The sequence below is a fragment of the Mytilus trossulus genome, chromosome 3 (genome assembly GCF_036588685.1).
Source record: "Mytilus trossulus isolate FHL-02 chromosome 3, PNRI_Mtr1.1.1.hap1, whole genome shotgun sequence".
In the NCBI taxonomy this organism is placed as follows: Eukaryota; Metazoa; Mollusca; class Bivalvia; order Mytilida; family Mytilidae; genus Mytilus; species Mytilus trossulus.
The window spans coordinates 72,200,180-72,224,501 of NC_086375.1; the positions used below are offsets into that span (position 1 = coordinate 72,200,180).

The 24,322-nt window shown below is 30.2% G+C and overlaps 1 protein-coding gene across 2 annotated transcripts; it reads left to right on the forward strand.

The window, feature by feature from the left end:
• The first annotated feature begins 1,592 nt into the window (after positions 1-1,592).
• LOC134712321 (cyclic AMP receptor-like protein A) lies at positions 1,593-21,989 on the forward strand. 2 transcript variants are annotated; one of them, XM_063573760.1, is made up of 14 exons: positions 1,593-1,694; positions 4,039-4,091; positions 4,747-4,801; positions 5,928-5,984; positions 6,544-6,604; positions 7,677-7,764; positions 10,068-10,157; positions 10,563-10,598; positions 11,373-11,451; positions 12,244-12,374; positions 14,176-14,252; positions 14,776-14,846; positions 15,213-15,339; positions 17,780-21,989. In XM_063573760.1, the coding sequence occupies exons 1-13, from the start codon at positions 1,638-1,640 to the stop codon at positions 15,336-15,338; spliced, it is 981 nt and encodes a 326-aa protein (XP_063429830.1). In that variant the 5' UTR covers positions 1,593-1,637; the 3' UTR covers position 15,339; positions 17,780-21,989. The 2 variants fall into 2 exon arrangements, with proteins under 2 accessions (XP_063429830.1, XP_063429831.1); XM_063573761.1 differs by lacking the exon at positions 15,213-15,339.
• Positions 21,990-24,322: the final 2,333 nt, after the last annotated feature.

Here is a 24,322-nt window from a genome sequence, read left to right on the forward strand (position 1 = left end):
ATTTCAGCTTCCCAACTGTGAACTTTCCATTTCTATGTAGCAACATTCCATCAGCGCCTGCATACGGAGTATATGTTCCCCCAATTGATACGATATTTCCGGGCTTGTATTTCCTATCATGATTTCCTTAATAGATGATTGCTGTTCACAAGGAAGCTATCAAACCAAGAGTTTAGCATTGATAAGTAATCAGGTTTTAGTCCATTTACAATTTTATACATTAGAATTGATTGTTGGTATTTTATTCTTTTGGTAAATAAACTCATCCCAGGACTAAATTTAGTATACGTCAGACGCGCGTTTCGTCTACAAAAGACTCATCAGTGACGCTCGAATCCCAAAAAGTTAAAAAGGCCAAAATAAAGTACGAAGTTGAAGAGCATTGAGAACCAAAATTCCTAAAAAGTTTTGCCAAATACAGCTAAGGTAATCTATGCCTGAGGTAGAAAAGCCTTAGTATTTCAAAAAATTCAAAAATTTGTAAACAGTAAATTTATAAATATAACAATATCAATGACAATTCATGTCAGCACAAAAAAAGATAGCCATCATTTTAAAGATGAAAACATGAAATTAGATGGAATAGAAATATCGCCTTCAGGGCCAGTATAATTCTTGCTACTCTTTTTTGAAGTTTTATGATTCTGAATCTTTTTGTAATAAATTTCCCCAAACTGAACTACAATAGTCTATATATGGTAGAATATATGGATTATAAAATAGTTGCCTTGTGTGTATTGTCAGATATACTTTAATTTTATATAAAAGTGATATTTAAAGACTGAGACTACTATAATGTTATAGGAATCTCAGCTTTAGATGAGATCATTTTACATATACGATCAACATGATCTTCCCAGCTTATAAATATTCATCAATGCCAATTCCAAGTAATTTGAAAGAATGGACATTCTCAATACATGTTTCGTTGACGGTAATACATAATTTTGATAGTTGTGTAAGTTTTTGTTTTGAACCCAATGTCATACACTTAGTTTTTTGTGCATTGATTTTCATACTGTTATTGTTACACCAAATATTGTAGCATTTTAATCTGTTTATTTTTAAAATGTTTTTATCATGAAAATGCAATGTTGAATCATCAGCATATAAATCCATGTTGGATTGTTTAACATGAAGTGGTAAATCATTAATATTATATATAAGGTAAACAAGTAAAAAGTAAAATCACAAAAATACTGAACTCAGAGGAAAATCAATTCGGAAAGTCCATAATCACATGGCAAAATCAAATAACAATACGCATCAAAACGAATAGACAAGAACTGTCATATTCCTGACTTGGTACAGACATTTTCAAATGTAGAAAATGGTGGATTAAACCTGGTTCTATAGCGCTAACCCTCTCTCTTTAATAACAGTCTCATCAAATTCCGTTATATTTACATGATGCGCAGTTATAATTAATAAAATACTATGCCGTTTTCTCAATTGTTATAACTTATTTAGGATGTACATGTTAATTTAACATATCTATGATTGTTTAGGGAATATTGTTATTTTTAATTTAGTCTTTAAAATATGGAGACATACTGTACTAGGAACGACAAATATTTTTATGTTAATGAACTCTCCCATTTGGAGATTCGTAAAGTATTTTTCATGTAAACAGAAAAATGGAAAATGTCACCGAATTAGAGTGCACAATATTTCCTGATAATCCTCACCAATGTGTAAGTAAAGAACCCTGAGAACAAATTCTATAACTTTATCTAATGGCATACTGCTGTTGTCAAATTCTACAAAAGTTTTTTTCAACAAACTTTTGATGGAAATGGTGCTTTTTGTGACACAGTTGTAATAATTTGTGATTTCGAAATGTTTTCGATTTCTCAATTGCTATAAGGATGTACATGTAAAAATGTCTGTAATTGTTTGGAGGTATATTCTTATTTTTTTTTTTTATATTGTCATTTTAAAAAAAAAGATGTTAGAATAATGAATTAGACATGATGTACTCAATGTTAGTCCAAATAATTATTACGTCTTGAAAGGCTATTATAATTTTTTTCTTTGACGCCTTACATGGTCGATGTAAGGCATCAAAGAAAAAAATTATAATAGCCTTTCAAGACGTCATAATTATTTGGACTATAATCAATCTAGGAATAAACTGTTTATTTCCTACCTTCCTACAATGTACATCATGTCTAAATATAAACACTTCCTCATCAACAGTAGAAAACAGGACTAAACTTCTCAATCAGCACCTTCATGGAAAGCAAATTATTTATTTAATGAATTGTAATTTCATCTCTTTTTATCATTTATTTTATTTCTCAAAAAGCTTCTGTTTACATGTTTTATAACCTAACTAGGAAATTATGACTTTTCATGTTTTATTTTGCAGTGCTAATTTTCTGCTTTTTTATATTTTTGTTTTCTCTATAATCAAACTGAAATTATTGAGTTTTTCCCCTTTCACATGTTAATACTGCCAATACTGTTTAGATTTCAGGACATGAAATTACAAAGAAGGTATAAATTACCTAAAAAGGTCTTAGTGAGATGACAATTCTTAAAAATTCTCCCTGCAGATTGTTTTAATACTATGGTAACCGTAATAATTTGTGATTAACATTTAGCATGTTGAAAATACAGGGTTTTTTACAACAAAACAAAACACCTTATCACTTGAAGTTGACCCCTCTTGCAAGGTGTAGTCATTACATTGAAGGGTTATTCTCATACCAACCTTTTGAATAGATTTCTTCATAACAACAGTTTTCTTTTCTACTTCTAACCTTCGTAATAAAGTCAAACTATATGTTTGAATCACGTGTGTCAGTAAAACGACTTTAAAGTTCCCACGCAAATTAAAGATCTACTGAAAGTTAAATGATAAAGATTAAAATCAGAGACCTTCCTTGCTTTTGAACATTTTTCGTCATAACAACAGTTCTTTTCTGGACTATCATTAAAAGAAGGAGAGGAAGCGTAAACAATTTTGCTTCTAACACGTGCGTCGCAACGCGGTTATAAATCCCTTTGTGACATTTGACAGAAGCCATTTAACCATATCATACAATCAACACCTTTATTAATTAGTCCTTTGATGTCGGTAGCTGACAATAGCTATAAATGCAATCAGCTGATTATTGATTTTCTGTCAAAATCTTAACGAGTTCAAGGTGAATTCCGAGTATTGTCTGATCGGTAAAGTCAGAGAAACTCGAAAAAGTAAATAAACAAGATGGCTGAAAATAAATCGTTATATATATTTCTTTCGCCAAATTCTTTCGCCAATGACGAATTTTAATCGCCACAATTATAATTTTTTCGCAAATTGCGAAAATGGCGACCGCCAGCGGAAACCCTGAAAATATAGCTCATACATCATTTTACATGTATATACAACTGTAGTAATCTTACTCTTTCTTCTGAAAACTACATGTAATATGAGGCAGGCATTACCTGTAAATGGGGACGAAGTCTGTATGAATTATTTTTTGTAACTTAAATATTTGTTAGAAAAAGAAACGGAAATACCGTAACGTTTTCGATTTTGGTTCTGTTGTTAGGGAGTTTAGTTGTGACGTTATTTAAGTTATGACGTCATATGCAATGTAAACAAAGAAACACTATCATCAGGTAACGTTTTTTCATATCAAGTAATTATTAAAAATGAAATTGATATTGCATTCCTTCCTATTTATTAAAGCTAGACTGGTAAATATATATTTTTCTTAAAGATTCATACAAACAAAACCGGAAAAAGGAAGTACATTGTAGATTTCTGCGCAGGTCCGGGATTTCAAAACATGACATAAAAAAAATTGAATGATTTTGAGTTCATTAGTAATGTACAATGAAAAATTCGGGAAATTTTCCCGATTTTTTTTTTTATTGAATTTTCTACTGTTATTGGGGACTTCGTCCCCATATAAACAAATGTAATAATTATGCCTGAATAAATGTAATCATTATTTACAGCTATTTGTTATGAATAACATGTATAAGTTGATGTACATTGTGCATGTAATTGAGATTAAACTGAAGAATTGTTTGTATTTGTAGGATGTTGTTATAGCAGTTAGAAGGACAACAGGAGCCTTATCTTTAGTAGGATGGTAAATGTTAACTTATATATATTGACAATAGTAAACAAAACATGTTACAAAAATGTATTTATTCAGTGGGTTACTATATATATTTATCCAATAAAAATAAAATAATATATGTATTTAAGAGAGTTTTAAATTCAAATGTATTCAGCTTTAACATGTATGAGGTAAATGGTCCAGCTCTTCATGGACTTGTATATGCATTGTTTGATAAAGACACCCAGCTCTACATGGACTTGTATATGCATTGTTTGATAAAGACACCCAGCTCTACATGGACTTGTATATGCATTGTTTGATAAAGACACCCAGCTCTACATGGGCATGTATATGCATTGTTTGATAAAGACAGAGTTATTTGAAGGGTTGGAGTCCAATAGTTGGAATCTCCTTTCTTAAGTATGTAGTACATTTTACATGTATTTGTTTTGTAATATCACAAATAAATCGATGGAATCAACTTTTTAAATTTTAAATTTCTGATTTATCCCATAAACTCTGCCACATATTTTTTTTTTAATGGATGGATAGTTGTTTATCATGGTCCAGCAGCAAATACAAAAATTTAAGTATTTGCCGTTATTGAGTGGGGTACCACTTTTTAAAATCCAACCTCGTCATATTTAAACATACATAATCAGATTCATGATTTTAATTTCAGTTTCTTTATGATAGTTGTGATATGGCTGTTCAAGAAATATACAGTTTTTGCACAGGTAAAGAATAATTTGTCAAGGAAGTTACAAAATTTTTTTGTTTTAACATATTTTTTAGTTCAATCAAATTTATGTAGACTATTGTACAACTCATTATATTATGTTCACTATTTCTAGCAACCTGGACCAGCATAAACTGCTTTAACTGAATTGATTTTTAATCCTTTTTAAATCACACAGGACTAAAAAGTTAAAAATTAGACTATTGCACTAAATTAGTCATTGAATGAATAAAAAATATTCTGTCACTTACAAATGGAACAGAACACAAATTTTGTTGTCTTACATGAATTTATTATCATGTTTTTAAAAAATCAATTGAATGTTGCTAATTTTTTTCTTAAAAAAATATAGGAAGTTAATTTCCCCAAAGTGTGCAGCAACAACCATATAAAACACATTGTAGACATGATTTTTAGAGATTTTCTATTAGAAATTCTGCCTCTGCAACAATATTGACACAAAGAATATGGTTGAATAGAACATTTTATTCACCAAATAAGGACCTATAGCATACAAACAAAATAGTACATTTTGTAATAAACAATAACACATATATCATAATGGAAATAGAGCATTGCCACGACGCGACAAATTACATTGAAAAAAATACTACTTTTTTTACGCCAAATGTGATGCTATCCAAAATTTTTGGAGAGAACACGTCTAAAATAGCCATTATAATCAAATTTTTACAGATTAATGTAGAAAGGCCTATAAAAGTCAACTCTCATGAAATATTAGCAAAATTGAAAACCTTTTAAAGCTGCAATGAATCTAACCTTTTATGCAATGATATGCCAAAAAATATGTTTGATTATGAATATATATATATATGAGTTGGGGGAAAAAGAGTGTAAAAAATCAACAAAAATTTTATAATTCTCAATTTGGTATGTTTGTCAATGAGACAGCAATCTTCCAATGACAAAGTGACATAGATGTAAGCATAGAAACCTTTGTTTTATTTTAAAATAAAATCTTATCTCTATCTCCACCATAGAATAAGACAAAACAATGTGAAACTGAATCAGCTCTCCTTAAATGGTATTAAAATGTATCTATAAAAAGACACACTATTTGTAAAATTTATTCTATGTGTTTATTATAACTTGTCTTCTTACAGAGATTAATTTTATACCTCAGTATAGCAGCATTTTTTTGTTCCATTGCCTATTTGATGGTAAGTATATCATTATTAGTCCTGATAGGAAATGCTTTACAATCTCATTGAAAATATTTTGTTTATATAAAGTTTAGAAATTGTACTGTACAATAAGTTACATGAAGTATGGTAAATACATATTTGCCTTTGTTTCTTGCTCAACTTATTACTTTGATTTTTACTTCAGTGAGAATAAGTAACTGGCCATTATCAATTAAACTTGTAAAATTAAACAACTATTTTTGTTATTCTTGATATTTTCTAAACTATATTATTTAGTATTAAAGAAACACATAGGTATTTGTGATTTCAGAGAAGTTTAAAAAGTTTGTTTTTCTAAAGAATTAGTTGTTTGGAGTCTATAAAAGTTTTGAATTTATTCAGCAGAAATAAACAACCAAAAAGGTATGCTATCAACACCAAATTCTTCAAATAACAAAGAAAATATCAAACTTTACGTTTAATAACTATAGTATCTTTATAATAATTCTAACAAAAAGTTGAAATTGAAATGTAATTAAATTGCTCCTTTAGCATGTTAAAATGAAAATGTGATTATTTTTTTTTTATATTTCAGGGAGGTCTTGTTCCTGATGGAGCCACTTGTCATTTTCAAGCTTGGTTTTTACAATTTTTTGGTAAGAAGACTTGTGAGGACTATTTTATGATTTTACACAACAAAAATATTTCTCATTACTGATTAGATGGTGTTTTTTTTAAACAAAATTATCACCATTGATATGAATATCAAACACTACTTTTACATGCACATATGGCAACATATATATTTAATTGCAAAACAAACACATTCCCCATTTCGATTCTCTATTTTATTACACTTTCTCTATTTACTTACATAATGTACTTTGTTCTCAGTAATACAGAAATTGAAAGATCTTTATCTGAGCTTCATGTCAAGTTCCTTTTTTTTCTGGACATTTTTTAAGAAGTTTTTACCGATATAAGTTGAAGCATAATTAAGGAGATGTTGTATGATTACCAATGAGACGGTTATCAACCAAATGCCTATTTAGGTGAGCAATTGAGTACATAAAAACATTAATCTGTAAAACTAATTTTTGACTTTGGCTTGCTGTTTCTAGCATCATAAAAATATACAATTTGTTTAAGTTTGTGATTAGATCAGTTGAAGAGCAACCTCAGGTGTTAATTAAATGATGATTGGTATGCAGTTGCATTAGGATGACTTTGAATACATCTCATCTCAATGGACTTTATGTGACCTCCTCCCCTTAGTCATTTCAATTGACTTCTACATAGTGTACATGTTAAAGTTAGTGATTGGGTCAGTTTCAGGGGAACCACTAATTGCAATGCATCATTTTTGGCATGCAGTTGGTCCCTACCTCCACAGCTATAGTCATTGTCAAATCAATCATGTCTTGATATATCAAAATTAAAGTAAAAGGGTAAAATATAATTTCTAAATGAGAAATATAATAAAACATTCAGTTTATACCCATGTAAGTAAAACTTGTTTTGATAACCAAACAACTTCAGTTAGGATACTTTTTATTTTCTCTTAATAAGAATTAAAAAAATAAATTTCTTAACATTTTAATGACATTTGAAAGAAGTTTTGATCTTAGTATACAAGATGATACTTATTTCTCAGTACAATAAACCTTCAAATTAGAAATATTCTTCATCCATTATTTTGTCTTATATTACATACATGTATACTTTCAGATTTTTCTGTTCTGTTATGGGTAGCCTGTATAACATTTAACTTATTTATGAATGTTGTTAGAAGGACAACTACAGAGAAGTTCGAATGGTAAGATTTTTCATACGCAAATATTAACAATTTTAGAATTGCTGTAAAGAATATAGATGTTACACTTAGGGATAAGAACAAAGACTACTACAATGTTCTATGTTATACAAAAAAAACATGTCTTTTGACAGTTACTTCAGTGTGACAAAACCTTTTAATATATATCTATCAAAAACAGCATATTTGGAGAGTTCCAGTACATTTAAAAAGGGTCTGTAATGTGGATTGAAATTTGTATTGAAAATGTCGCATTAAGTATTTTTTTGAAAGTATGTACATTTGTTATCAAGATTACTTGATATTGAAGCTTTTTATACGACCGCAAATTTTGAAAAAAATTTCGTCGTATATTGATATCACGTTGGCGTCGTCGTCGTCGTCGTCGTCCGAATACTTTTAGTTTTCGCACTCGTACTTTAGTAAAAGTGAATAGAATCCTATGAAATTTTAACACAAGGTTTATGACCATAAAAGGAAGGCTGGTATTGATTTTGGGAGTTTTGGTCCCAACATTTTAGGAATTAGGGGCCAAAAAGGGCCCAAATAAGCATTTTCTTGGTTTTCGCACTATAACTTTAGTTTAAGTTAATAGAAATCTATGAAATTTTGACACAAGGTTTATGACCACAAAAGAAAGGTTGGGATTGATTTTGGGAGTTTTGGTTTCAAAAGTTTAGGAATTAGGGGCCAAAAAAGGGCCCAAATAAGCATTATTCTTGGTTTTCGCACAATAACTTTAGTTAAAGTAAATAGAAATCAATGAAATTTAAACACAATGTTTATGACCACAAAAGAAAGGTTGGTATTGATTTTGGGAGTTTCGGTCCCAACAGTTTAGGAATTAGGGGCCAAAAAGGGACCAAAATAAGCATTTTTCTTGGTTTTCGCACCATAGCGTTAGTATAAGTAAATAGAAATCTATGAAATTTAAACACAAGGTTTATGACTATAAAAGGAAGGTTGATATTGATTTTGGGAGTTTTGGTCCCAACAGAATAAGGGGCCCAAAGGGTCCAAAATTAAACTTTGTTTGATTTCTTCAAAATTGAATAATTGGGGTTCTTTAATATGCCGAATCTAACTGTGTATGTAGATTCTTAATTTTTGGTCCCGTTTTCCAATTGGTCTACATTAAGGTCCAAAGGGTCCAAAATTAAACTTAGTTTGATTTTAACAAAAATTGAAACCTTGGGGTTCTTTGATATGCTGAATCTAAAAATGTACTTAGATTTTTGATTTTTGGCCCAGTTTTCAAGTTGGCCCAAATCGAGGTCCAAAATTAAACATTGTTTGATTTCATCAAAAATTGAATAATTGGGGTTCTTTGATATGCCAAATCTAACTGTGTATGTAGATTTTTAATTTTTGGTCCAGTTTTAAAATTGGTTTAAATTAAAGTGCAAAGGGTCCAAAATTAAACTAAGTTTGATTTTAACAAAAATTAAATTCTTGGGTCTCTTTGATATGCTGAATCTAAACATGTACTTAGATTTTTGATTATGGGCCCAGTTTTCAAGTTGGTCCAAATCAGGATTTAAAATTATTATATTAAGTATTGTGCAATAGCAAGTCTTTTCAATTGCACAGTATTGTGCAATGGCAAGAAATATCTAATTTCACAATATTGTGAAATAGCAAATTTTGTTTTAATTAAGAGTTATCTTTCTTTGTCCAGTATAGTAAGCAAGAAATATCTGCAAGAATTTTTTTAAATTGGAGTTATCTTTCTTTGTCCAGAATCAACTTAAATCTTTGTTGTATACAATATACAATGTATATTCACTTTTTCTACCAACTGATAAATTTAAATAATCTTTACCATTCAGTGATAACAAGCAGTTTTTTTACATCTTAATATTTTATGATGTATTTAAATGAGTAGTAATTGTTGCAAACTTCATTAGAATATTTAAATTGAAATTAGTTTTGGAATAAGGGAAAGGGGGATGTGAATAAAAAATTGGGTTCAATTTTTCTCATTTTAAAATTTCATAAATAAAAAGAAAATGTCTTCAAACATTTTTTTGAGAGGATTAATATTCAACAGCATAGTGAATTGCTCTAAGAGAAAACAAAAATTTTAAGTTCATTTGAATACATTCATTCTGTGTCAGAAACCTATGCTGTGTCAACTATTTAATCACAATCCAAATTTAGAGCGGAATCCAGCTTGAATGTTGTGTCCATACTTGCCCCAACCGTTCAGGGTTCAACCTCTGCGGTTGTATAAAGCTACGCCCTGCGGAGCATCTGGTTAAACAATGCTCTGGAATGTAGTATTAATTATCTAGTTTTAATTTTAGGTTATACCATGTGTTCTGTTGGGGAGTATCATTGGTATTGTCACTTCTTCCATTTATAAATGACCATTATGGACCTGCAGGTGCTTGGTGGTAAGTCATGTACTTATTATTGAGATAGTGTTATTTAAAACTTCACTTTCTTAGTAAAAACAAATATATTGAAAACTTATTAATTGTGCATATCAGAACATAAACAAATAAAGAAGTGACTGCTCTTTGAGTGGCTATACTGCAAAAATATTAGAATAAACACCCCATCAAAGACAAATGGTGTGAACCTTGAAAACTGTTCCAAATTTAATTCACTCTATTATATATAGAGTGGCATAATACAGGAGCAGATGGATTTTCAAACCCAACAATGCAGTGACATCCAATTTTTGAGAAGCAGGCATTGAAATATTGCTGTGTTATATTAGATGTGTTACTTGATCAATATGTTTCAATAAATAACTTTAATTTATCAAAACCAAATATTTATTTGTTGTTTTCTAGCTGGATAGAGTCTGATATTGGTTGGAGAGTAGGCATGTAAGTATTTGGCTGGGTAAGACAGATGTGACACATCAGGTAGTCTATATATTCACTATCAGGAAGTTATTCAGACTTACCTTTATAACTTTACCTTTTTGTGGAAAAAAGGAATGGAATTGTAGATTAATATTTGTATGCCCCTGCCACAGCAGAGGGGACAATTAGTGTTGCACATGTCCATCTGAATGTATGTACGTCCCAAAATTGGTTTCTGTTCTGTTAAATTTAGTTTGCCTCAACCGAATGTAATGAAACTTATTCACTATGTTGATTACCTCAAAACTCAGATCATTTTCAAATTTGGGAGGCATCACTTTTACAGTTATTGAGTAGTGCCCCTTCATATCGTGATATGGAAGTAGAAGTATCATCTGTAGACTTTTTAATCTATATTCAACAGCAAAATCATGTGAGTTTAATCAAGCATGTGACTCAACTATTTTAAAGTTTATTCAGTCTTAGCTTCATATTGTTATTTAATGATATCCTAAAGAAAAATGTAATATAATAAAAGTCTGTTGTAGCTTGTAAAAGGTTTTCTTGATCCATACTTTATCCTTGATGAGTTCATCACTTAAATTCAATCAACTTCATGATCAATTAAAATTTAGTTTGATCAAAGATATATAGTACCCTAGTTATGACATCATTAATTACTAAGGTCAAACCGATTTATGTCAGGCCAACATTGTTTTATCCTACCCCACCTTTAATTATGGCATTGTGTTGACATGAGCACATGGAAATACAACTATTTCTTCCACATTTCAGATACTATGGACCATTGTTTGTTATATTGATAGGATTAGTTATCACATATTCATACATTGTATACAGCTTATATAGAAAGGTAAGTTTTTAGACTTCTTAAATATATCAGAAACAAAAATACTTTAGATAAAACAAATATTTGAGAATCAGAAAGACCAGTGTATATTAATTGTCTCAGTAGTCATAATGTCATATGGTAATTAGCTTGCCTGGTATGAATAAGGTTATGGGTTCGACCCTCTGCTGGGTCTAATAGAACTTTAGAATGGGTTTAATCTTCAAGAACAGGATATAAAGGAGTGAGAAAAAAATGGTGAATAGTCAGGCTCAAAATCTGAAAGATATTTCTGTATGGGATGACCTTTCATTGTGTGGACTTTCACTATGTGAGCTAGCATTATAAAAGTATGAATCATTATGTTGTACATGTACTAGCAGAAAGCAGTTTTACCTTTGTCTGTACGTTCCAACATTGGTTTCTGTTCTCCAACCTCAGTTTGCCTCAACTAAATGATATGAAATTTTAACACAATGCTTATTGCAAAAAAATCCACAAATCAAGTATGAATTTTGGTGGCATCACTTTTACCATTTTAGAGTTATGCCCCTTTAAAAAAATGAAAAAAATGCTGTTTCCTTTCTCTACCTTTAGTTTGCCTCAATAAAATTTTTTGAAACTGTTGCACAATGCATTACCATAAAAAACAAATCAGTACAAATTTTGGTAGTGTCACATTTACATTTCTTCAGTTATGTCCTTGTATAACTTCATATGATATGCAAGCAGGTGAAATCACCTGTGTCACATGGATGCATTCCCCATTCATTTTAAAATGAGGTTTAATACAATAAGATTTACCTTTAATTACAGGCCTCCAGCTGGCAAGGTACTTATGATCCAGACACAGAAAGACAGAAACAAATGTTAAAGGAGGATATCAAGCCTCTAACAGCTTATCCTTTTGTTTACATTGCTGTTTCTATATTTCCACTGATAAATAGGTAAAGAATGGATATAATAACCAAATTGTAGATAATAGTGCACAACCCTGGTACTTTTGTATTACTATTTTAAATAATAGTGCACAACACTGCTGTTTCTGTATTATCATCGATAAGTAGTTTGTAAATGTTTGCATGTGAATAGCTTGCACACTGATGTTTAAAAAATGTGGACTAAGTATTTACAAAAACTAGAATAAATACAGTTAACACTCGTTGTCTCGAACTCGGTTGACTCGAAATTTCGGATGAGTCGAAGTTTTCACGTGGTCCCCAACTTTGTTCCATATAAATGTATGTAATTCGACTCCTGATGAGTCGAAATTGGATGTGTCGAAATTTCGGTTGAGTCGAACTAAATTTACAATCCCAAGGTTAACAAAAGCATTCAAAATTCATTATTTATCTCGAACTAAAACACATATGTCAAAACATGACCTCCGGCATTTAAATGGATTGAAGAGTTAATCTGACAATACACGTGTAATTAAATTTCCAGTCACTGACCACTGTATTGATTTATGACATGCTATTTCCACGAGTGTTAACCTAAGATTATCTTTTATAGAATTTTTATAAATAATTAGTGATACATTGTTTATGTTCATGAAAAAGTGTTTAAAATGTTTACAAAACAATTAATTGTGATTTACACTAATGAGCTTGGGTGTGTATAAAGTAAGGATTATGACTTCCGTTGATGATCACCTAAAAACTACTCAATCGGCGTCTTTAATCTTGTTGTATTTTCTTTTATTAAAAGAAAGAGTGAGATAAAACAAAACGAAGAGGAATCTAAATTTTCTAAAGTCTATTGTCTCCGAAAATAAACAATTTTGTCAACTTTAAACGACCTGAATTACGAAACTATCGATTGGAAATTACTCTCTCGGATAAAAGCCATAGGAAACAATTGTAACTGAAACAATTGAATAGGTAAAACAATGTTATTATAATAACGAAAGACCATGACATACAAATACATCGATCTGATACCAGAATATCGATCCCCTTCCCATATTCACCCGGATTTATTTTAGCTTTACCATGCTAAGCAAGAGTTGTGTCCCTTGTTCAGTCAAACTTCCGGTTTTCGTTTGAGTCGAACTATGTGTATCTCGAAATATTTCTCCGGTCCGGCCGACTTCGAGATAACGAGAGTCGACTGTACATGTTTTCTCGAAAATATCAGATCCTGATTTACATATCAAGTATGTGCATTCACAATGGTTCATTATGCAATTTGGAATAGTCTTGACAAATTTTTCACTTGATCTTAGTCAATCTTGACTGAATTATCCAGTTAAAACCTATGGAAGTCTACTTAATGACACAAAGGCTATTCTGTGAATAATTATTTTGAAAAGATTAAGAATCTGTAGTCATGGTAGAATGTCTGATAAAGGTTATATGTTTGAGTTTACCAGTATGATGTGTAAATATGGCCATCTTGCTCCTAAACTGAATTTTTGTGCAAATTATACAATAACATTTAAAAAAAGGATGAAAAGAGAGAAACACTTTACTACATCAAAGAATTTCTCAATTGTTATGCAGTAGTATTTTATTGATGAACTAGATAAAATGCTTATATGTAAGTTGGTTCCTGCAAAAACATCACTAAAGTATATTCAGTAAAAGTAGCAGAGGGTGTAAAATGCTGGGCAGAAAGTAAGCACAGAAAAGTGTTTTTTTGTTAACAAATTGCATAAAGTTTTAACTCTGCTTATTTATCCAAAAAATTAAAGTTCAAGAAATATAGACAAAAATGTGTAATACATGTATTTCTTTTTATACTCAGGATACAGAATGCTGTTGCACCAGATTCTCCAGTGTTTGCTCTGGTTGTGCTACAAGCTTTATCTTCTCCATTACAAGGTATGGTATTTGTCTTTCTGTGACTTGTCCACTTAAGTGGCTGAAGCAATAGATTTTAAGATTTGAGTATTTTTAGCTGTTTATGTAACACTGCATACCATTAGAACTTCAATGCAATACTTAAAGATGAGCAGCATTGAATCAGCATGCCTTTTAATAGATTGAAGTCTCTGGTGAAGTGCCCTGTTATTCATCACTAATGTATAAAGATTATTAATTATGCAGATTTTAGATATAATAATTTGTAGTGCAAATTCTGTCTTTGAAGTTTAATTTACATGTTTTTTTTAATCAGAATCCTTATCTTTTATATTAAGTGAAGGGCAATATCATTATTTTATCTTTATTACGGAAATGGAAAAAATAAACTACAGTCACAATGTCATGTTTAATATTCTTGATATGAAAACAAATATTTTGTGCACACAGTTTTTCTTAGTTTAGATTTGCTATAGTTATATTTATTACTGTCTAGTACAATGTTTGTGTGTTTTTAAGTTTGCCATTATTGACTTTCCTGTAGGTGCTGTAAATGCTGTTGTGTATGGTTTAGACAGAGAAACTTTCAGCAGGCTTACACCGTCACAACTTAAGGTATGAACCGTACTGTATATACCTCTACATATTTTACATATTGATTTGAGACATTGCTTAAACATGTAAAAGCAGCCATTCTAGATTTATTTTCTGGTTAGCATGCTTCTATGCACTGTAAGACTAACTATTATTTCTCTAACAAGGAAACTGAAATGAGATATTGTACATGATTTTTTGTGAAATCTGAAACTCTCAAGCTCTCATTCTGACAAGAGTAAATTTTAAAACCATTTTGATGAAGCAGCTAAATTTCTTTGCATTAAATCTAGAACTGTTTATTTTAAAAAGAAAATCAAGCTACTTCTAATGTAACTTCTGTGCATGCACCTTGCATGTTATTAGTTGGTTTACTTTTCTTATTAGATGGCCTTGCGTAGTCACACATCACCCCAAAAACCCAGGGAATATCCTCTAGCTTATGATGAAGAGCCGTCGTCTCCTTCTCGCCCTGACCGTTATAGTAAGGTGTCGTACTCCAGACTTCATTGAGGTATTGTTCTCTTTCAAGATTTGTTTTCTACCTAGTGTGTGTTTAATTTCTTTGTGTATTAGCTAGTGTATCTATTTTAAAGCATGCATTTTTTTATTTGCACAGCAGTTTTTTTTTTAATTTGGTGACGATGATTCCTCTATCATGTTTTCATCATTTGCATAAAAAAAGAAAAGGCAATTGCCTCCAAATTGAATGCATATTTTGTAAAATGTATTTTTATACATGAGTGAAAACATGATCATAGGGTGCTTTCAACCTTGCTTTATAAAACATGATGTTCTAAGATATTTCCTTATTTTTTTATAAGAAAAGTATAAATGTAATTTCAGTTGATTTTTTACGTCATTATAACTGGTATAATGATTAAGTGTTATATAACTGCTTTTAAAGTTTCAGGGTTTTTATTACATTTTTTTTTTATCAAATCTTGAAACAAAATGCAATAGCCAGTAACATAGAAATTAGGTATACATTTGTGGGTGTACAATGGTTTACCAAATAGGACCCCCTTTAGTGGTGATGTTAAATACCAAAAGGGGCTTGACCATGTTGATACAAAGAACTTCAGCCAAAATTCTAAATAAAAAATTACAATTCATCCATACATACATTTATCCTAATGATAACTATATAGCAATAACAACTTTTAACACTGAAAAAGGTAAATCTTTGTAAATGTTTAAAAGAACATTTCGGATATTTAACCAAACCAAAAACAAGATCTTTGAAAAAACATTGTAAACAAAGTTGTTTTCTCTGCTTTCAATATTCAACACTTTGTGTGTGCCTATTGAAATTAGGAGACTATTTTATTCAAACAATGATATACCTTTTGTAGTATTTTGAACATCCAACAATTTATCAAACAATCATCCTTAATTTTTCACTAGTTTGATAGTCATTGGATTACATACACTAAACCATTATCCTGATATGTTAAAATTGAAAAGCACTACTAATTAACAGATGTCCAATGAAAAATTCCTAAGTTTATTAAATGTGTTTCCATGACAGTAGTCTGTTTTACACATATTAATACTTTTGATGTGATTTTAATTACACAGTCATCTTTACATACTGCAGTACAGCTTTTGTCCGAAATGATGGTATTAACCAGTGACAGGTAATTGTCTCACAGGAATAAAGTGGCTTTCTAAATAAAAATATTTGGCCCGTGGGGTCTACCAGGGCTTTCAAATTTTTTTTGAACCAGCCGGACATTTTATATCTGACCCCGATTTCAATCCCTGAAGACTTATTTTCACTAAAGGCCATTATGGTAATCAGATGGTCATCCCAATGATTGACATTAGATTTAAAAAGAAAGGATATTGAACTTTAATTTGATATGAATTTGATGTTCTGACGTAAACTGTTAAATTGGCAGTGCAACATTGGAAGTGTGTACATCAGCGTGCTCATGATCATATCTGCCTTAAACTCTTTATTTGTGCAAAATGACATTTCCAAAACTTTACTTTCGTTTTTAAAATAACATTTTCCTAATTCCTGATGTTGACTTGACAATGGTAAAACATGGACCAGAAATGGATGCGTAAAATCCGTGTACATTTACAAAGTACAACTGAGTGAAGAAGCTCTTTCCACATTATTTCTTCAACAAAATTCTTTAAATGAACGTTAGATACAGGTATCAATGATAATTTTTGCATTTTTTAAAGAAATGTAGGATGCATAATTAAATTTCCTACCTGTGCACATGTGCACACATGTTCTAGTTATAACAACGTAGTTCTGACAATTTTTTCTTTTAAAACCTTTTTAGATTTTTCATCAAATCATTTTTATAATCACTCAATCAATCTATACTATGTCCAGTACTGAAAATGGAAGCCTTGTGGTCCACATGAACTGTTATTTTTTTATAGTCAAATATTGGTTTCAAAGGTATGCACTCTTTTATGTCAGAATTTCTTTATGTGTATTGTCATACTTCAGTTTCAGAGCCTCTCTGAAAGCTAACACAATACTCTGTTAAAAAAATATATCTGGTGGTTACTTTTTATTTCTATTTATATGCATGAAGCTATATTTGCCTTTTGATGCTTACATCTTTTGTTCTTTTCATGAAAACTGATAAAAAACTTATAATTTGAACTGTAGATCAGTATAAATTAATCGATTTGTTTGTGATTTAGAATTCTATAAGTTTGACATTTATGTGTCTATAAAATAATATACTTGAAATGGTTTTGGTGTAATTCTACGATTTTATTTTTAAAATAAAGATAAGTATTCATTTTACACTCTCAAAGACCAGAAAAAATTAACTGTAGAAGACTAGAAGGAAAGATTTGTGAGAACTATCATTGTTAACCTGGCATTCAGCAACATTTCAAGTAGATTTTCTGACATTTTTCTTCATAAGCTTACTAAAGTGAAATAGTAAAAAAATGTTTTCTGATTACAATTACAGATTGCGATTCAGCGTAAGTTTCAGCGTGATGAAGGTATACAGGAATACACCCCTAACTATGACATGGCACAATCCATAGAGCATGCAGAAGACCGTGATCCTGAGCACCAAGATTATTAGGGAACACATATAAAACAGATGCTAATCCTGTGCAGGAGACTTTTAAATCATTATTTATTAATACATGTTATGCTTTTCATAATCATTTAAAAAATCATGGCAATGCAACTGTTAGTTTGCTGTAATAATTGTCAGTTCATGTGTATTTATTATTGTAGAATTTAGTGTTGTTAAATTTAAGATCAATTATCACTTCCTGTTGCTTCCTCTATATTATTATGTTAGAAAAAATACTCTGTTTGACATGTTCATATAACCTTTTTATGGATTGTCATTAAGTAAGCCAACTTTTGAATGTTATTTTTATGCCCCACCTACGATAGTAGAGGGGCATTATGTTTTCTGGTCTGTGCGTCCGTTCGTTCGCCTGTCCGTCTGTTCGTTCATCCGTCTGTTACACTTCAGGTTAAAGTTTTTGGTCAAGGTAGTTTTTTATAAAGTTGAAGTCCAATCAACTTGAAACTTAGTTTACATGTTCCCTTTGATAAGATCATTCTAATTTTAATGCCAAATTAGAGATATTATTCCAATTTTATGGTCCAGTAAACATAGAAAATGATAGTGCAAGTGGGGCATCCGTGTACTGTGGACACATTCTTGTTTATTTTTATTTTATTAATTTTTCATAAAATCAGATGTTGCTTTTTAAGCTACCAAAACTTTCTTTAAACTCTTTCCTAGCCATTTATCATGAACTGCATTATGGCCTTGTCTTAAAACAGATTATAAAAATTTTGGTGAAGTTGCTTACAGTAAAATCATTAGGAATTTTATTCACAGACACAGGATAAGTAACATTATGTCCATGTGATCACATATATGAAACATTTAAGCAATCACATTATTTTAAATAGTCGTAAACATTTAACTAATCCAATACAGTTAAGCTACTGTGTGTATATTTCAAACCCTCGGATACTAATTTTGGTGCTATTATTTTCATTCTCATATGTCATTCTTTTCTGAATCCCCTATGCCATTCTTAGCTGAATTCCCTATGCCATTCTTTTCTGAATTCCCTATGCCATTCTTAACTGAATTCCCTATGCCATTCTTAACTGAATTCCCTATGCCATTCTAAACTGAATTCCCTATGCCATTTTTAACTGAATTCCCTATGCCATTCTTAACTGAATTCCCAAAATGCAGATAATGCACAGAGAGAGTAGAAAGAAAGTTTTAATTTTTTAACAAGTACAATAATCATCATCGTCATTATGCAGCTATTTTTTTATATGTAAGGTGGATAAGGTTAAACAGCTTTATTTTGAATTATTATCTTATTGTACTTATATGCAAACAAGTCATGTGCTTCAGCAGGTGTGCTGAATTTATTCAAGGGATTTATGTTTTGTTTTTTAAATTATCTTGTTTTTAATTGTCTGATTATGAACAAATATATCAGTGATGAATTGATTGTTAGATTTGATAGAGATTAATGACAGTAAATGATATGAGATTGATAATATAATGATGTTTCAAGTATTAGTAATCAGGTTTTGTTATTTATTTACATGCATGTTAGACAATAACTAGATCAAATAAAGGCAGTCGTCCTATTCCAACAAACATGTTAAACCATTCCATTGTTGTTATAATATATAAGGACAGTATGTTTTACTTTTTCTTTGGGACTTAAAAGAAATTTATTTTCATTTTGAAATAGATAGTCTTTAAGTGTGATATTTTCTGTTTGAGTATAATAAAAATGTCTGTGTTGCCACATTGAGGGTGATCATTATACAATCTTATGCATTTTAATCTCTTGTAGGCATATTTTGTTCAATTTAGTTAGTATTTATAGAGAACTGGGTATTTATATTCTTTCAAAGGTCTACATAATTGATAACCTTTTCAAGGGGAAACACTCTGTCAGTGCGAACATTTTGATTAATTATCATGGTTATTTAGTTAGAGCGTAAGAGAATCAGTCTAACACAAAAGGATGTTCACTTATTTACTTTTTGATACAGTATATTTTTTGGAAAATCAATCTTTTTGGGAGGGCTGAATTTATATCTAAATGTTCTTTGGAAGATCCAAAAACGAGGCTTATTTGTAATTGAAAGTATATAGTGTATATATTATGGCAAATACCATTGTGTTATATTAAAGTTATTGTTTTATATTTTTACACAAGTACTTAATTTGAATTGTTGAAGCTTTAGTTTTGCTTTTATTGCTTACTTTAGATATTGATGCTTATTGGTGACTTTGGGACCTTTTAATTGCCTTAGATTCTTTTTCATATATTAGAAATGATCATCTATTCTTACTATGTGAATTTGTATAATTTGAACTAATAAGTATAGTAATACCTGTTTATTCTATCTGGATTTGGATAATGGTCTTTGATTCAAACAAGTAACCAGTTCTTCAATTTACACTGCAAGTTTTACATTCAGTTTGTGTGTCAACACTGTGTGCATCTTATATTTGTTCCTTGTTATGTAAATACACTCATCATAGATAACAGGATTCAAATTTTGTCAGCCAGTTTGACTTGAGTTTGTGCATGAGTTTCGTGTAGATAAGACTAATCAGTGATATTCCAATTGAAAAAGTTGAAAATGCCAAATAAAATATGAAGTCAAAGAGCTCTGAAAGGTTTTGACAAAACCAACTAAGGTATTTCATTCCTGGAATATTTCATAAATTTTCATAATCAGTCATAATTTATATCATACAGCAGTGCTGACTACTGGGCAGATTTTGATTCCCTGAACTCTTATGACTTGCTTTCATGAAGCTGTATTGATAATAGCTAGAAAGATGTATAGAGATGATCAAATGTTTATATACATCATTTAGTTGTGAATAAAACATTTGTTGTGCAATTTTATTTAATACCTTATATGATCAGATACAAATGCAATACTCACAGATAAAGAGAAAAAGATATAAAAACTAAAATATTTTTAAACTATAATTATATTGCATCATGCTTCAGTTTGAAACATAGTTTTATAAAGATTTTTAATAATACCAGACTTGCAGAATACAGTTTACAATTATATATATATATATCCGTTTCAGCAAGGTCAAACAAAATAACAGTGTGTGTTTAGGGTTTCCTCTTTGGAGAACAATAGGGTAGATACATAGAAATTCTTTTTTTTTTTAATTCACCTTCTTTTTTTTTTCCTTAAGTGTATTGGGAAAGCTGCAATTTTGCACTTATAGTCTATGAAAAGTGCCAATAAAACATTAAGGAAGGCATAATAAAATAGAGTCTGCTTGCAAACCTTAAACATTTATTTTAAATGTTGGTCTAATGATGTTCTTAATATACTGGTGTTTTTAATACATTTGAAAAAAAAGTTGATTTATAGTTGTTGTATTTATAGATTTTTATAATTAAATATAAAATATGATTTATTTTTGTATACTATTATTTAAAAGATCAAACCATAAATGTGATATTCAGTCAGAATTATTAGTATAAAATATGTTATATCAAAAACACTTCCCTAAAACTTACATTTTTCTATTAAATGAACAATTGAATTGTTTGAAAGTTAGTAATCTGTATCATGTCTTTGATGTTTATCAACATGAACATGACCTTGAGTTATAAATGTTTTGGATTGGATATGCATAAGCACACCTTGTTCACACTTTTAGAGTTACACATGTTGATTTCTGAAAAAAATAAGTAGGGTTCAAGTTTGTTTTATATCACGATGTTGTGAATTTGACATGAAAATGTAGATAACAAGAAATAAGTAATATGTTGTAAACAATAACATTTTATACTGCTATTGACTTGAGGCAGGTTTTTTTTCATGTGATATATATGATTAATTAGGGGTATATTTGGCTTAAGTTAAATATTTCTCATTGCTACTTTGTTTTTATTTCTTTTAAAATATACAGGAAACTAATTGTGGATCATTCAGGTATCACTGTATTAAACTTGTTGTTGGAAGTCATACTGGCTTGTTTACAACTTCTTAACAAATGTTTTTAAATGGAATATATGTTCACAACAAACAGTTTTTAAATAGTTTTGTTTCCAAATTTTTATTTGAAAAGTAATCACATCTGTAAAATATATGTTGTAAAAATGAATAAATGTTCTTGTTACAAATATTGTTTTATTATTTTAGCACAAGATGTTGAAGGCATTAGTTGTCCAATTTTTAAAGTTCATAAACACATATATATAGTTCGTTTCTATGTATGTTGCATTGTCGTTTGTTTTTTGTTGCACTTCTAAGTTCTGTTGTTTTCTCTCTTAGTTGATGTGTTTACCTCGGCTATAGTTTGTAACCTGGATTTGTTTCCTCTCAATCAATTAATGACTTTTGAACAGAGGTATACTACTGTTACCATTATTTATCTTATATTGTTCTACACAAATGGACAAATGATAGAAACTCAATATGTTAACATTAACTTATAGTGTCAATATTATTTGTCACCTTTCTTCGTCTTTCGTTTATATTCACAAGACTATTTTAAAATCGTTAAACTCTTGTATCTGTCTCACACCAACCAATTCGTTTGTGGTTTTCTTATTATTTCTGTGGGTTTATTTGTTGAAGAGAATATATGCTTCTATTTTGTCATTTTGATTTGTGACATGTTGTATCTACGCTTATCTTTTTGAATGATGATTATGTATCATATCGAAAGATCTAAAAACACAATATGAAAGCAACTCTTTATAAATTTCTTGCTTTCAAAGCTCCTTTCTGGATTTCCCTTAATCAGGAACACCAAATTCTGAATATCTGAAAACCCAAGAATGTATACGAACGGAAACAGTTGAAGGGATATATGACCAAAAAGGACCTACAAATTATAGCAATATCCATCTGAAGTCAAATAATTTGCCTGAGGTAATCATAACAGTACCGAGGTACAGACTACTGGGCTGATGATACCTTGGTGAATTGATAAACAAACGGCAGCAGCATCAACCCAGTGCCTGCATTGGTGTCAATGGTCGATATGATCAAATGAAAGAATCCAGTATAAAAAAAAATTATAATACAATTCAAAAATACCAAAATACAATGTTCAAACATTGATATACGACAGATTTGTGCTTGTCTGAAAAATAAAATAAACATTTAAATAGTCTTAAAGTATAAAGCTGATTTGACTTTCAATGTTTGTGCTTTAGGTGTTCCTGTTGCAGGTAGTTCAAGGGGTGGGATTCAGACACGAGGATTTTACAGTGTTGTTTTCATTTTTTGTTTCGCCTTGATGGAGTCAAAAAGCGAAACATAGGTATGCTGTTTCCGGCGTCGGCGGCAGCAGCGTTAACAATTTATCAGTTTGTGATTAGGTCTAGTTTTTAGTGAACCATAAGTGGTAGGTCAATCATATTTGGTATACAGTTTTTATTAGCATTGGCACATCTCATTTCCCGTTTTGTCGTATCCCTTCAGTCATGGTTTATTGATTTTGACGGTTTTGCTTATTTTAAATGTTTTATTTTGTGATAAGGTTAGTTTATGGGGAACCATAAGTGTTAGGTCAATGATATTTGGTATGCAGTTGTATGTATAAGCAGTGGCATATCTCATATCCATGGAGATAATTTGGCTCCGCTCCCTTAGTAATGGTCTATTGACTTTGAAAATTTTGCTTAGATTATCAGATTATTACATGGCATTTTTCATATCGCATGTTTTATCAGCCTTAGGTTCAATATCAGCCCAAGAGACGCATGGCTCGAGGGCTGATAATACATGCGATACGAAAAATGACATGTTATGATCTTTTTATCATATGCTTCAACAATGGAGAAGAATAACAGATTCATATATTGATCCTTTTACGTGGTTCCAAAATAGAAGTTCAAATATTGAAAAGTTCACGGACGTTGGACCTCAGATTAAGTACGTTCGATATGATATCTTTCTATCATATGCCTCAACAGAGAAGAAAAATATTTTGATATGGACGAATCAACAAAATAAATAATTCAACAATATACATAATGAACACTGTTTGGAAAAGTCAACTGTTTTTAAAGTAACTTTCTAAAATTATGTTTGAAACTTTAAAACATGCATTTTGATAATTAAAATTTGTTTTTGTTTTCTATTATTTTACACAATCATACTTTCCAGTATCCAAATAATTATTTGGTATACTACTTATGTAATGTTTTTCACTGAAAACATATCATTGAGGTGTATTTTCCGGATAATGTTACGGAAAGGCATGTGATAACAATCGAAGCATGTGATAAACTTTTCATATCAGCCCGCTAAGCACCAATTCGAAACATATGAAATTTAAGTTAATTTAATGCTATTATCGTACAGTAAAAATCATATGTTATTTAGTCTAAGTATATGATAAAACATGTTATACCGACCGGGTAGCTTGTGATAAGGTCAGTCAGTCAAGGCGAACCATTAGTTGAGACCAATGTTAATTGGTATTCCGTTCTATAAGCATTAG